This window comes from Dicentrarchus labrax, unplaced genomic scaffold (assembly GCF_905237075.1).
Source record: "Dicentrarchus labrax unplaced genomic scaffold, dlabrax2021, whole genome shotgun sequence".
Classification (NCBI taxonomy): domain Eukaryota; kingdom Metazoa; phylum Chordata; class Actinopteri; family Moronidae; genus Dicentrarchus; species Dicentrarchus labrax.
In genome coordinates this window covers 17,158,109-17,173,844 of record NW_026136722.1, presented here as the reverse complement: position 1 = coordinate 17,173,844, position 15,736 = coordinate 17,158,109, and the positions used below count along the sequence as shown (strand labels likewise).

The following is a 15,736-nucleotide window of genomic DNA, read 5'->3' as shown; positions in this document are numbered from 1 at the left end:
ATTAAATGTATTCAGTGGAAACAAATGTGTCCAAATGTGAACAACTTTTCAAACAAGTCAAATATTTACGTAAAAATGTTCAGTGAGTTTGTTTATTTAATATGATGGTCTGTTGAGGTTTAGGTACAAACTTAAATTCAGAAAATATCTGTCAAGTACAAAAAATAAATTGATTCACGCTGGGAATTTATATCAATTAGTAAATGTTCAATAATGTCTCTTGGGAAGTTGCATATTAGCCAACAGTGGATGTAACTCCACTTGAACTTTAAAACACCAGTGACTCCTGACTTCACTTGGACTTGCCCAACGATTAAAAAGTATTTTATTACCACATATCAATTAACTTCCTGACTCAACTAACATTACTGCTATTCTGTTATTGGAAGTTTTGTTGATAACAGGAAGTTCTAACAGGAAGTTCAAACATAAGTAAGGTAGGATAACATGCTGTATATTTATTTGTCTGTTAAAGACATTTAGACAAAGGGGACATGTATATGTTTAAGCATGGCTCATATAACATATAAAACACTATATATTTACTTATTTGGTGGAATAACATTAATTTATTATAGTTTCTGTATTCAGTGACGTTCATCGGATCTGCAAGTTACCACTTTAATTCATTTCTGCATATTGAGTTTTAATTAGGTCAGAAGATTATTACTGTTTGCACACATACAGCAGTGAGGTCACCAAACAATGAGGAAGTAAAGCCGGTCCTCTAATCCTGCAGAAAGAGGCCTGAGACGTTTATTTTTCGCAAGAGATTTCAAACAACCCGTCGCTCCTGTTTGAAGAATACATTGTGAAGAAAATGAACAAAACGCAAAACCAAAAAAAAGCTGCATTTTGTTTTTTGTACCTGCTTCCAGGAAACCACAACTGTATCACAGCATCTCAAACACTCACATGACAGGAACTGCACAGGAAAAGCCTTTAATGCATAAAACGTCCTCTTTATCTGATTATAGTGAAAATAACAAGATAAGCAGGATTTCTCAGTACTTTCATTTCTATACGTCACATCATCGCTGCAGTAAGAGAGAGATTCAGTCTCTCACAATAAAAGTTCACAATGGAAATGTCCTGGAGTGATAGTGTAGCACCATCTGCTGGAGAAACAGGCACACAGACAGATTCAAAAGTTTATTAGTAGTTTGATTCATATAAAGTCACGACATTATACATACAGTAGTTTAAATACTACTAACTAAATAAAATATATTGTACAATTTCATATAAGTATTCATAAGTTAAATTTTAAAACTTGACAGGATCTTTTAGCTTTTCACTTTATTTACAACGATTCATCAGTAGTAACGACTGAATTTACACGATTAGAGAAGTTAGAAAAGTGTAAAAACTGGATAAATATATAAATCATATTTTCTCCAGTGAAACATAATCCCGGTTTAACAAAGTGCGACGTAATCTTCTCCTACTGATTGAGGATTTTAACTTTTACACTCTTGATTAATTGGCAATGATTCAGTGTAATAAATGAATGCCAATCAAACAACTGTATTCTAATATATAATAATAATAACCAATTAATAAAAAGCTGCCATTTGTACCTCTAAACAACCGACAACCATCGACAGACTATGAGACAATGGGCCCCTGGACACAGCCATATAAAAGGCCCCCAAACCTCCGACCGAGTTGTTTTGAGTCATTATAGTCATTTTGTGCTTCATTTAGGCTATTTCATGTCTCTTTGTAGTCCTTTTGTGTCTCTTTGTGGTCTCCTTGCATCTCTTTGTGATTGACATTTTTACAAGAAACCTTAACAGTTCAGCAGAAGGTTGGTCAAATGTATCCTGGACCTGAACCCAGTGGGCCCAGTTCAGTAATCCATCTATTACACTACCAGGTCGACTACCTATCACCTCTGGACCCCTCAGGCCGCAGCAGATGTTTGTCAGTCGGAGTTGTCAGCCCTTGAAGTCGGGGAAGTAGCGCGTGCAGTTTGCAGAAGTGAAGACTTTCACTGCACGCCAGAAATATCTCACTTTTCTGAATTTACACTTTTTCACACGCGTTAGTTCCCAACTTTTTTTTTTTTTTACATTTCTCTGAAATGATGTGTGATTAAGTTTTGTTTTCTTTTAAATTACTATCATAAAAAAACAGTCCAGGATCAGATGTAGTTTGCTCTGACATCTTGAGGAAGTCCTATGAGGAAGTGTTGCTAATGACCTTCCTCTTTCGTAGAGACACCAGATCATAAAAAGGGTCCTTGGTGATGCTCGCCCTGAAAGAGAAGATCAGGATTCAGAGTCAGTAGTTGTACTAGTAACAGTTTTATCTTGCCTGTTTGTCACAGCAGAGACTTCTGTACTGCGTTCACAGATAGATAGGCTGCAACTAATGATTAGAATATAGAAAATAGTTAAAAATGTTGTCACAATTTCCCAGAACACAAGGTGTTATCTTCAAATTGCTTCATTTCAACTGGACCCTGCAAATATTTAGTTTTTCAGCTCAACAACTATCTGATGACTATCGGATTGCTATAAGATTTGGTGCATATGTTCATTTCCTCTTCAGGATCAATTATAATGATTTTGCTGACTTTTTGTGCCATCATCAGGTTACATTTTTAATTAGCATTCACTCCTCACAGAGCTGCTAGTATAGCTGTAGACTCAGATTAGTTGATCAAAACAAAAATAAAAGTAAGATGTTCTACTTAGTGTTCTATTTTGTGTTGATTGTGGCGGCCCCTGTGGACAAAAGTGTTAGTGTTTCATTGATTTCAAGGGGAATCGGACTCTGTGGCATAACCAGTTAAAAACACACATTTAAGGTTTCCCCCTAACTCCACACAAGGAAACGATCCTTTACCATCTTAACAACACGGTCACATTAATTTGAACAGCCAATCCAAATGTAGAGTCTTAGAAACAGACACAGACACAAGAAATGACAATTTGTTTATGTATTGTGCTATTTCTTGGTTCTGAGCTGTTGCCGGGCAACCAGACTACTGCTCCCAATTTAAGCCGCAGTTTTAGATTTAAGATGACAAACGTGAAGGTTTGGAAAGATGTGTAAATTCTGGAGGTCGGATTGTTTTTTTTTTATCTGTGTTGTTTTTTTTTATTTATTTGAACTCTTTGTGATCATTTGTTCCAGCCTCAGCCTTGACAAACTGAAGGCACCTGACCTCCCACGTGTTCTCCGCCACATCAACAGCTCTCACCTGATCGCCTCTATCCAGTTGTCCCGTTCTTCTGCACTGGCTGCGCTGAGCTTATAGGACTGGTGTTTACCCTGCACCACTCTGCCTTTGTTCTCCGTCTTGCAGGCCTTGATCTTTTGTCCTTTGGGATTATATAACTCCAGACAATACTGTTCAAACAGAGACACAGAAACACAATGTAGCACCGTTACTGTGTTCATATGCTGTTCTGTTTATTTTGTCAGGTTTTCTGATAGGTTTCTCGTGACTCACTGTTTTGAACACTTGTGTTTGAAATTCATTCAGCAGCTGCTGTGTGATTCATTAAGTTCAGTGGCGGCAGATAATGTGTGTGAGGAAGCTCAACACGCCTTTATAGGCTGCGATACTAAAAGTAAATGATACTCTACCGTTTTGCTTGTGTCTTCTAGCTTCCTGACACACAGGTTCTCCAGAGGAATAATCCCGATTGGGTCTTTATCCTGGAGGAGGAGACGAATATTAAAGACAGAATGAACCTTTCGACCACCAGAGGGATGTTTGACAGTTCCATATTTTAGTGGATGTAACATCACAGATACTTACTGTGGTGTATTCAAAGTAGTACAAGCAGCTGTCTGTCAAAATAAACCACCTCCTCTTCCAGGTTTTAACTCGGCCACCTTAAAGAAAGAAATCAAACATTTAGGGGGGAAAAAAGACACAGATACTTGTTATGATCTTCTATCTCTTTGTCATCTCACCCATTTTAAGGAGCCAGCCTTCTCTGTCTGGATTAAAAAACGTCAGTGTGAGGTCGTTCCCATCATCCTCTGGGATTTTGAACGGCTCGCTACGGATGCTCGCGTACAGTTTCTTGAAGAGAAAGTCAGTTTCAGTATTAGTTTGGACAGTCACTGATGAGGGATTGTGTTATTCTGAAATAACGAAAACACTGCAATGGGAAAGCCCTGCATTGCACTCATTACTTAGAAGATAGTTAGTAGAAGTAGAAGTTCAAACATAAAAAAACCCATAGTGACGAACGTTCAATGTCAGACTGAAAACTGAAAATCCAGATTATTGGAGACAAATGAGAGAATAAAAATCCCCCAAAACAACAAAAGTTAATTGAAATGCCAAATGTAATTTGAGTTTAACGATCATCTCCTGGTTCTCTCTTTAGATAATGTCAACAACTAATTTAAAGATTTCTAGCTATCAATAGCTGAAAATAAGTAAAAATTTAACTTTAACTCAAGTAAAGTGCAGGTAAAGAGGGTAAATGTTGTACAGATTGTAAAGCCCCCTGAGGCAAACTGTGATTTGGGGCTATATAAATAAAATTTGCCTTCACTTGATCTGTTTAACAGCTGCAAAAAACCCCACTAAATTAATTGTTTTCAGCACAAAATGTGATGACTAAATCACAAAAAGTGAAACACTGCCCTCATATATATATATATATATATATATATATATATATATATATGTGTAATAATAAGGGTAATAAGAAAAAATATATATATATATATATATTATTACACTCTGTCAGCATGAAAGACAAAAAGCCCCATGATTGGAAATAATGAGATCATAAAAATCCCCAAAACGGGAGACAAATGAAATCAAATTTATCCAAATTGAATGAATGAATTTATGATTTAGATCAGTCGAATGATTCTCTTCAAGTTAATTAAATTCTTTCTTTAGATAATGGTGACAATGTATTGCGAACACTAAGCTGAAATCTATTGGAGATTTCACCATGCTGGCGGCTCTCAGGATGCCAATGTTGGTTCTTCACTTGCAGACTGAAATATCTCCACAACTATTGGATGGATTGCCACAAAGGTTTGTACAAACACTCATATCTCCCTCAGGAAGAATTGTAATAACTTTGGTGATCCTCTGACTTTTAATCCTAGCGCCATCATCAGGTCAAAATCTTAACTAATATGTATAAGCAAATGTTAGCATGCTTAAATGTTAAACTAAGATAGTGAACATGATAAACATTAATATCACCCCTGTAGAGCCTGTGAGTACAGGTTTGAATCTATGTCTCTGACACATAGAAGGAAGTACAGTTTGTGATAGATTGGACATTAGTGAGACACTGATATTGGTGTTATTAGCAGACCGTTAGCAGCTCGGTGGGCAGGTCCTCCCCGTTGTTGATTCCTCTGTTCATGGTAACGAATCGCTGCAGATTGGGTTTGTCTTTCACGTTGGGGTTGTGGAGACTTGTGTTGAGCATGATGATGGCAAAAGACAGGATGTAGCATGTGTCTGTTACACACAAACACACACAAATACACACAGAACAAAGAAAACCACAGTTAGCTTCCCCCGCTGTGCACAAGGCTTAAAATAAACTTTTTTCCTCCCGCAGTATCCTGCAAGTCCCAGACGTAACAACCCTTGTCCCAAATTGAACCTAATCAATATAGTTTGATAACTTTGTTTCAGTAACTCGCATCATTTCATTGACTCGTTCTGGTCCGACAGGGAAGTTCTGCTAGTTGTTCCCTGCATATCGGAATAAAAATGTAAATCCCCCAAGTGCCACAATCAGTGTTCATTATTCTTTAGTCATTAGTTGAGTTACTCTTTAAATCCAAACCTGGTTCTGAGATGGAAATTTACACACACACATTATTATTATTTAGCCAGTTAATCACACAGTCACTTCAGGGAGGTATATTTAAAGATATATAATAAATACTACAAAGGGAAGGAAAAGATCAAACAAACTCTTTAAATATTTACAAACTCAAACAAGCTGTTTACATATAAGCTTAAAGGAACATCCTAATCCAGAGATCTGAAGAGAAAGAGTGAGAGAGAAGGTCAAAACCCCCATACACACATAATGACTGGCCCAAGAGGAGAGGGAGAGATTCCAACGCTATCGACAGAAGAGCCGTGGATTGCGATTAATTGCAATATAATGTATTTCAATATATTTCTCACCTTTTCCCTGTTGGCCTGAATAAGTCGCTATATTGTTGCTGGTCACTGTTTAGAAATAAAGTTGCTAAGTGGGTCTGAAAAGTCGTTAATTCTTGCAAGACATTCGCCAATTTGGCACTCTCTCTTTTATTGATCGTGATGTAGCGTCGAGCTACATATTTCCCAAATTGTGACAATTAAAATTACAAATGTTCCATGACATAATCATTCCATATACATTTCTCCCAGTTAACGCTGCTCCAGCTGTATAAACTGCATCCATTAAAAGGAAGTTCCTGTGAATGCTGCCAATCTGTTTACTCTGATCAGTGAGGGAGAGATGAGAAGTTACTGTGGCTTCACGGGAAAGAAAAATTAGTTCTTATTAACTGCGGATAACTTGTCTTGTGCAGTTTTTTTAATCTCTTAAATTAGTGAAACATTAATGAAACTTTTTAATTGGACTGCCTGAGGAAGTGAATCAGGCGAGACAAAGCCTCTTTGTGTTTGTACCTGTGGATTGGAAGACCCCTGGGTTACAGTCACAGTAGCGAGTTGCAAACGCCTCCATCATCCTGTCAATCTTCTGAGCTTCTCCTGGGAGACGAAAGCTCCATAGAAACTGCCTGCAAGATGGCAGAGGTGTAAAAAAACACACACACACACACACACACACACACAATGTCAAGCACATGCTGGTAAGAAGGAGGAGGATTTCTACATCACCAGAAAAACAAGACGAAAGGTAAAGACTGCTGAAACATTTCACACTTGCTTGCGTGCAGAAGTTATTTTGTGACACAAACCTCAGCGCCTGCACAAGATTCAGATCTGAGAATTCATGCAGACCCACAAAGGCTTTCAGTATCTGCAGGTGCATCTCCTCCCTGAGTGAAAGTTAAGAAAATAATGACAAAATCACCAAATTGGAAGCGTGAGGTATTAGAGTATATTTCAGCACTGAAGTTGCATCCACATGTTAAAGTCCCCAAACAGTCAAAAATATGTATTTGTTCCTTCAGTTGGATGTTTGAGCTTCACTGTACAGGATGATCTCACTGAAAATGGACATTACAGTGAAGTAGACATCTTGTGTCCAACAGGAAAGCTTCAGAAATTAACACAATTTGCATATTCATAGATTATGGAATTATTAATGAGAGATGGTAGAGGCTTTTTTAAGGATTTTAATGTGGAAATTATAATTTTTTTGTGGAAAAAACACATCAGACATACATATATATGTCTTCATACATGACTGGAGGGGATCTTTAATATCCAGATCACATGTTTGTGTACCGTACCTTTCTCCCAAGAAGTTGCCAATGGCGGTTTTGTTCAGTCCCTCTTCTTTATAAAGAAACTCGGCCACTGACTCCGCTTGCCATTCCAGCAGGTCATTTTCAATCAGGTAATGGACACCCTGAAGCAAGACAGAGGGTGTGGGGAGTCAGATTTGTGTGAAAAGTATTTGGAAACCAGGAAAATGGTCAAAAACAAAATCAGTAATGTCAACGTTTACACACAGAAACTTGTATTTTATGTGGTGTAGAATGACTGTTGAGGCCAAAAGAAGGTGAAATCTGTCGTATTTGTCTTGAAATGTGTAATATTCTGTCTTTTAATCAAAGGTTTTATATGTGTTTGGTCATATATCATGTAAAATGTTGGCCAGAACTTGTATGTTTATCAGAAAACATACAAGAAAGTCGTATCACACATCAAAAAGAAGAAGTTCTTATTCTCCTTTTGAGTCACTGTGGTCATTAATCACCAGTACAGAAGAAAGGTTGAATGAATATTGCATGCTGCTGCTATCTGGAAATCTCAAAGGTTGTTCAGAGCCAAATCTTCAAAATATGACCCTTTCTTCTGAGTGCGTCCTCCTGCTGAGTAGCTCTTCAAATCAATTGCACTTAAAGGTACTCTTAACCCCAAGAAGTCTTAAAATTTCTCATCCTCCCACACGTACACTTCCTCAGGCCTGAGCAGAGCGGTCACAGGCCGAGAGACTCTTTTTCTGCACCCGAGGACGCAGAGAGGAAGCAATGAAAAAGATGGAGGTCGCTGTGGTGAAGTGGCGCTTCTGCCCCACTTCAGGGAACAGGATGCGGTTTTTCTCGCTATTCAGTCATGTGTCTGTGCACAGCTTGCACTGCTGCACATCACACAGAAACACACAGATCTACATCCGCTCTGTGAGTTATCTTTGCTTCCTTCTGACCTTCAGATCCAGAGGAGCTGAAGTGAGTGAAAGTAGAATTATATGTTTGTGTGTCGACATAAACTTGCTACATGCCATTTAATTCAACGTGTATGAAATAAATCCACTATACTTCAAGTAAAAGTCCTTTCTAAACCTTACTTAAGTAAAAGTATGCAAGTTTTATCAGCAAAAGCACTCATTGTGCAGTGAAATGTTCCCTATCAGGGTTTTACTTTTATATATAAAGTAAAACATGTATTAATATCACTGCTGCATTGATGCATATGTTGCATTTTACTTCTGTAGATGTTTACGGTTGAGCTCATTGTAACTACTTTATATACTGTTAGTTTAATCTACAGTAATGCATCATATTCTATGAGATCATCATAGGTTTGTAGTGTCGCTGTCCTGTGAGAAACAAGTAGCTCTAAAAAGTTTGTGACAATGCAGCTAATCCAAGAGAGGTTTTAATACCGTGTATTTACCTTCCAGTGTGTAACATTTAGGAGGATCTACTGTCAGAAATTGAATATGCGCAATATGGGCGGCAGTAGCTCAGTGTGTAGGGACTTTGCTTGGGAACCGGAGGGTCTCCAGTTCAAGTCCCACAGACCACAAAAATATGGAGTGTGGACTGGTAGCTGCAGAGGTACCAGTTTCACCTCCTGTGCACTGCCGAGGTGCCCTTGAGCAAGGCAATCTAACCCCAAAACCTGCTCATGGGGCGCTGCTAACGTGGCAGCCCCACCATCTCTCTCCCTGTTGCATGTCCACAAGTGCAAGAAGTGTGTATTTCAGCCTGTATGTGTATATAAGAAAAAGAGTGAAAAGAACAATTTCCCCTTCTTCTTCTTCTTCTAATAAAGTATATCTTCTAATATAATATTCAAAGATGTGTTTTCATTAGAGTATATCACAGTAAACGTTGGCTGTTTTTGTTGCTGCTGTAATTTCTCCCTTGTGATTTTAAAGGTAGGGTGAAACAAGTGAGTTGCAATCTGCAACTACACCACTAGATGCCAGTAAATCCTACAGACCTTCAAGGTCCTTTAAGAAGTGTTTACATGTTTTTTACTAGACAGGGAGGGTATAAAAAAGTTATCTGAAAAGTAACTAAAGCTGTCTAAAAAGTACAATATTTGTCTCTAAGATGGTTAAATTCTATTTTCCTGTTTATATAAACTCACCTTTTTGGGGTCCATGTTGAATTTCTTTTTCCCACGTAAGAATCTTCTGTTCCTCACAACATTCTTACTGCAAAGAAAGTAAAAGATAACAATTGTTATTATAAACTATAGTTTTTCAAATAATAAGTTCAAATTTTTATTTTGATAATAAATCAAATGACAAACAGAGATGTTAATCAGATGTTTCATAAGCTCGGAGAAGACTATTTACTTGGACTAGACTTTCTTTGACCTTATATATTACATACTGCATTCTACATGTAACTGTTTTATTATTCTTGACTCAATAAAGATGACTTAATGATAAATCAACTATCAAAATATGGAATAAATTGTTTAATTTTTATAATAAACTCGTCAGACCATTTCCATCATGATTTGCGAGGGTGTATTTCATCACCTAGTGGGTGTTGAGGGTTTTGGGGTTTGGGGGGAGGAGCTACTGAGAAACTGTGGTTATCCTGCCAGTAAAGCAGTTGTATCAACATTTACTATCATGCCACTTGCATGTTATTATCACCTTCTTAAAGCTGCGGCAAAAAGCAAAAGGAAGTTAAACTACGTAAATAATCTATCTTTGACACTCAAAATATCACCAGACCGCTCTGCAGTTTTATTACACTCAGAGATGAAGTACAGGCCGGCATGAACACACCTTTCCCTCCATCTAGACATATAAGTCCTCAGTGATAAGGCACAAGGTGGTTAAATAAGGGAGACCTTGCCAGCGGCACATTGCCGGGGGACACAAATCAGGTGGGGTGTCCGGTTCCTCTCCCATGAGATTTTTACTGTCAGACACTTCATTTCCTGCATTCTGGTGAATTTTTATGGACCAATTTGTACTTTTGGTGCATCAATTTCAGTCCTCTGCTACTCTCAACATAAAGGTAAAAGAAAAAGGAGTAAATAGAGTAAAGCACAGTTGCATCAGTTATATTAAGGATTAAAACATCAGATCAGGTCTGTCAGACACTCTACGTCCTCTGTCCACAGTCCACCATGGGCAACACAAAATACTTACTTAATACAACTGAATAGTTTGGTCTTATTATTTCTCATGTCATTCCAAAACTAAACTAAAAGTGAAGGATAAACAGAAAATAGTTCACAAAGGAGAATAGTAATAGTTGGCTAACAATAATGGGTATATGTATGAAATTAACCCGAAGTAGTTAGCTTTAAGTAATGGATAAATGGCTGAACAGGTACTTAAACTCATATCATAGGACTGTGGGGCTACACAAAAGGTCTGGAACCACTGAATGAGAAGCATTTCCACAAAAATAAATGTTAATAAACATTATGTTGGAAGGTCTGATTAGCAGGTTCAAAAAAGAGTTCAACTGCAGAGGCAGAATAGCAGAAACTTTTTTGACTTCAGAAATAAAAATCACATTAAAGCCGCTCGTATGACTTTTTCAAACTGAGCATTACGTGTGGTGTGGGAGTCTAAACTCCATCAAAGCGTCACTTTAAATAAGAGAGCGAGGCCATGCTGACTCACAAAAGAGCTGCTCAAAAAAACATGTTCTCATACTCACTTCTGCTCCTTCATTTCAGGGCTGTGGATTTCAGGCATGACGTGATTGATCTCCAACCTCAGCTTCTGAGAGAGGGAGTTGAGAAAGAGAGCAGTGGTGTTATTACATCACAGACACCCATAGAGTCAGTGGCACCTGACTCAGAGGGTCAATTTGTCCCCCACAGTTATAAAATAACCTTCACATCTCAATTAAAAGTAGGTGAATAAAATGCCTTTGTGTGCTGCGAAAAAGCTGCGACGAGGCTGCCAGGAGTGGGTGCATGGTGAAGAATAATGAGGGATTTTAATGTAAGGCCTTGGAAGCATATGTTCACCACAGTACCTGAATGTCATCCAGCAGCTCAAACTTGTGAATCTTGATGGTTTCACTCGGCCTTCGCTCTCCTGGATGTAGCTTCGGTGGAGCTGTGTGGCAACAACACACCTCAGCACTGAGACAAGTACAGTGGTGGCATATATATATATATACACACACACACACACACACACACGCAGTCGGTCTTGACAACCTTCCTCACACCTACACTCACAGACCAGCATACACCACGACTTTATCCTTCACGAGAAGTGGTCAATGAATGAGCGAAAAAGAACGGCTGAAAATAGCAGTTTCGTTTCCTCTCTTTACTGAATCAGGTGGATTTTGAGTGCACTGAATTTCAGTTCATAAATTAATTTATGTTATGCATTTGTGCAGGAGGAGGATTTGCAGCATAGTACCAGCAAGTTAAGTTTTAGTTTAGGTAAACAAATGATTATGTTGCACAGGTATCTTATGATACAAAAGCTGAATAACAGAACTTTCCAATACGTGTTAAGGTGTAGTTTTTGAAATAACATTTACAGACAAAAGCCACACATATAAGAAGATACTTTAGTCAACATATCTCAAGTCGAAAACCCACAACATGAAAATTAGCAGCATTTTAAGTTCTATGGACTGATTTGACCAAATATACCTTTAATAATCTCACAATAACCTTGGTATTTGTTTTTAAGCAGCAGTTGTTCATAATAATACATAATAATGATTAAAAAGAAGGGAATAATAGCATACCTTTCCCCCAGAGAAAGCTGTCTTTCCTGCGTATAGCCATGTTGTTGATGCTACAGAGCGTCTGACGGCTGTACAGGAAACAAACTGAGTCTCACTGAGAGAAAAAAGGGCCGGCGCTGCCATTCTGAGACAGCAAAGAGTTCACTCAACAGTCTCTTACAACATTTCTGATGACGTGCATGGCAAAATGTGGACATTCAGAAATGTCATTCATACCTACGCAACACTACTACTATTACAAAGTCTAGTTCTCCAAAAAACACGACTAATACTGTACTACTGTTATTACAATCATCTTACAAAAGAATGCGATTGAAAATGAAATATATAGATAAATAAAAAGGACCGGCACACAACAGGAGCCACATTTTAGTTTTCTATTAAAATCCTGCAGCAGGAAAGGTAATGGCATTTACTAGTTTTCCAATATCCTACAATCACAGTGTACTTGCAAACTGTAATTTGGTTACTACAGTGATCACACAGTAGCACTGTGCCAGTATGATATACCTTGTACTGTATGTTAGGGATCGACTAGCCATTTCTTTAAGAAGTAAATTTAGATATTTCTTAAAACAACCGAGCACTGTATTTAATACTTAAACAGGAAGTGGTGCATTATTGAGATCTGTAATTAACAACAGATTTAGTGCTTTAGCGGTTTCTACTCACAGTAGGACAGCGTTTGTGGGGCTGGGATCATGGTAATGAAGGAACATGTCACCCAGTGCAACACTGTGACTCATTGTTAGTTTAATTGTTTTTTGGAGTATAATGGCGCTCGACGCCAGAGGAATAAGATACACACACACAGTTCAGGGATAAATTCATTGTTTTCAGTCTTTTATGTGATTTGTTGACAGAAGAAAAATACATGTAACATCACCAGACGTCCTTTAAAGCTATTTTGTAAGTTCCTGATTACAAATGTACCCAGTGCCTGATTGTAACGTATCCTAAGTGCTTTCACAGTAATCACAGTAGTGATAATGTTGTGCCTCTTCTGAATAACTGTTCTGTCACCATCAGTCGGTTTCAGCTGGACATGCTGTTGCTATAGCAACTGCTGCTGGCACAGTAACGTCCACCATCATCAGATGTGTGACAGCAAATATTGATATATGTAATTTTATCTACTCCCCAAACTCGCTGACTGAAGGATTTACCTGAAGGTATCGTTTTATTACAGCTGTTTTGTGATTGTGGACGTTTGATTTGTTTATTTTTCAGGCGTGTTGCTTGATATCAGACAGAATTTGTTACACTGGTGAATAATTCGTGTATTTCCTTCAGTTTACTCTGAGTGGGCAGATTCAAAGGTCTGGCAACCACATGTGTTGAGAGTGCGTAAAAACGTTAGTTAGCAAACGAGCAGAGAAGATTAAACAGTAAACTGAAAGTAATGAAATGGATAGATACATAGATGAAATAGTTGATTAATAAATGGTTAAAATAGCTAGTGAGTGATGTATAAATACTTTAAAAAGTTGTAAATAAATGGTGGTGTGGATGAGGTGGTGAATTCATTGGCAGTAAGTTCTGGAAACCACTGCACTAGAGTTTGGAGGCGAGTGTGTTCCTGTTTCAACTTTCTAAGTTAATTAATTAGTTCTAAATTAATTTACTGTTGTAAATGTTATATACAACTCTACTTAATACTACTAATTACTGTATTACATCTTATGACTTTATGTTGATACTTTTCTTTATTACAATTAATTTTTACATTGTCAATCATTGTTTATGTAATCTCAACATTTACTGTTATTGAATTTGTTGTTTTCTCAGTTACAGTAAAAAACAAACCCTGAAAGAGTAACTGAATTGTGTTTATCTTGATGCATATTTGTGCATCCTGTGGTCAGAATACTTTTGGAGTAATTACCATAAATTGTGGAAATACTTTAACCAGCATTACACAACAAGTTACTATTGCTCACTGTTAAACATTGACACAAAGATTAAAGGTTAAGAGAGAAAATCAGCAAACAAATGGATAAAAACTTTAAATAGATTTTACACAGTGCAACTCATCAGACATGCGTGGGCTGCAATAAGTCAGATATTATTTTAAACTTGTGTGTGTGTGTGTGTGACAGATCATGTGACAGAGGATGACTTTCTGGTTATTTATGAACACTGTTTCTTTGTTTCACTGTGAATAAATGTGTGATTGAAGAATGACCAGTCCACTTTTGAGGGGCACCTTTATTTCAAATTCTTAACTTCATATATTGTAAAATATCACACTGAAGCTATTAAGAGTATTGACTCTTTTGAATGCAATATGTGTCGAGTTGTTTACATGTATCACGCCCTAAAATGAATAATTAACACCTCACTATAGCATCATACGAGCAGTCTGGAGGTGTGAAACAGCAGCATGGGAACATTTATCTTGTTCACAAAAGAGAGACTATAATATATATATATCTTGAATTATATAAATATTTATTCAGATCCTTGAGGATAAGACTGAGCATGTAACTTGCTTGACTGTGACAAAATGTGACTCTTCAATTACTGAAAAACTATTTCAGTACAGACATGAATTGGCAAACCAGAGGGAATAAACCTGACAGTGCGTTCTCCGCTGGATTGTTGACCCTTGTTAAATTAGGCCCATTTCTCTTTCTGTCAATCATCAGGAGCATTTGTTATAAGACATGGTAATCTACCAGCTGTAGCCTGTTCTGTCTGCGAGGCTTTTATCCTCCTGTAATTGCCTCTAAAATTGTATTCTTTTATCCATAATGAGGAATGTATTGTTCACAAAATTTCATATTTAGGAGGGATAGTTTGTGATAAGACAGGCTTGCTAGAACATGAATAACCACGAATGGATAACTAAACAGGCTGTACACAAGCTCAGGGGCCCCGACTCCTCTGACCCTAGGTAGGTAGAGCCTCTGTCTGTGTTAACATTTCTTTTTGGAAAGTCAATCAAACAAAGAGATACAAAACAACCCCAAAGAGATGCACAGTGACTGGAAGAGATACACAAATCGACTAAAAAGAGACAAAAATTCACTGAAAAGAGACTAAACCTGACCAGATAGACAGGCTAAACAACTACAAAGAGGTTTAAAATGACCAAGGACACATGAGTAGATCTCAAAGAGACACAAAGAGAAAAAAAGTGACAGCAAAAACATACAGAACAGCTGCAAAGAGACACAAATTGACTGCAAATAAACTAAACTGACCACAAAGAGATTCAAAAGGACAGCAAGACACAAATCATTTGCAAGAGACACAAATTTAACTGCAAAGAGACTAAATCTGACCAGATAGAGAGGCCAAACGACCACAAAGAAAAACAAAGACAAGAATATCCACAAACACATGCTAAACGACCACTCAAAGTGACCAGACACTAATTAGCTGCAAAGAAACACAAATCAACTGCGAAGAGACAAAAAATTACCCCAAGAGCCTCAAAATGTCTACAAAGAAATACAAAAGAAATAAACCAATCAGCCACGTCTGATGGAAGTGCTGGGAGAGCTGAACAAGATGTTTTAGACACTTAGATTGATTAGCATGCTGCTCTCCTCTCTGCGAAACCTTACAGTCAAAGCGAACGTAATTGCTTCAAAAGTGGTCTTCAGCA

General features: G+C 37.6%; 1 protein-coding gene across 1 annotated transcript; it reads right to left on the bottom strand.

The window, feature by feature from the left end:
• Positions 1-1,139: 1,139 nt before the first annotated feature.
• Positions 1,140-12,250, bottom strand: LOC127357150 (cytohesin-4). Its single transcript, XM_051389374.1, has 13 exons — positions 12,124-12,250; positions 11,389-11,471; positions 11,065-11,129; positions 9,521-9,587; positions 7,429-7,547; positions 6,931-7,011; positions 6,638-6,750; positions 5,313-5,461; positions 3,934-4,045; positions 3,776-3,852; positions 3,601-3,672; positions 3,212-3,360; positions 1,140-2,260 (listed from the first exon to the last, which is right to left on the bottom strand). Exons 1-13 carry the CDS (start codon positions 12,161-12,163, stop codon positions 2,182-2,184), a joined length of 1,206 nt encoding a protein of 401 aa, XP_051245334.1. The 5' UTR covers positions 12,164-12,250; the 3' UTR covers positions 1,140-2,181.
• Positions 12,251-15,736: the final 3,486 nt, after the last annotated feature.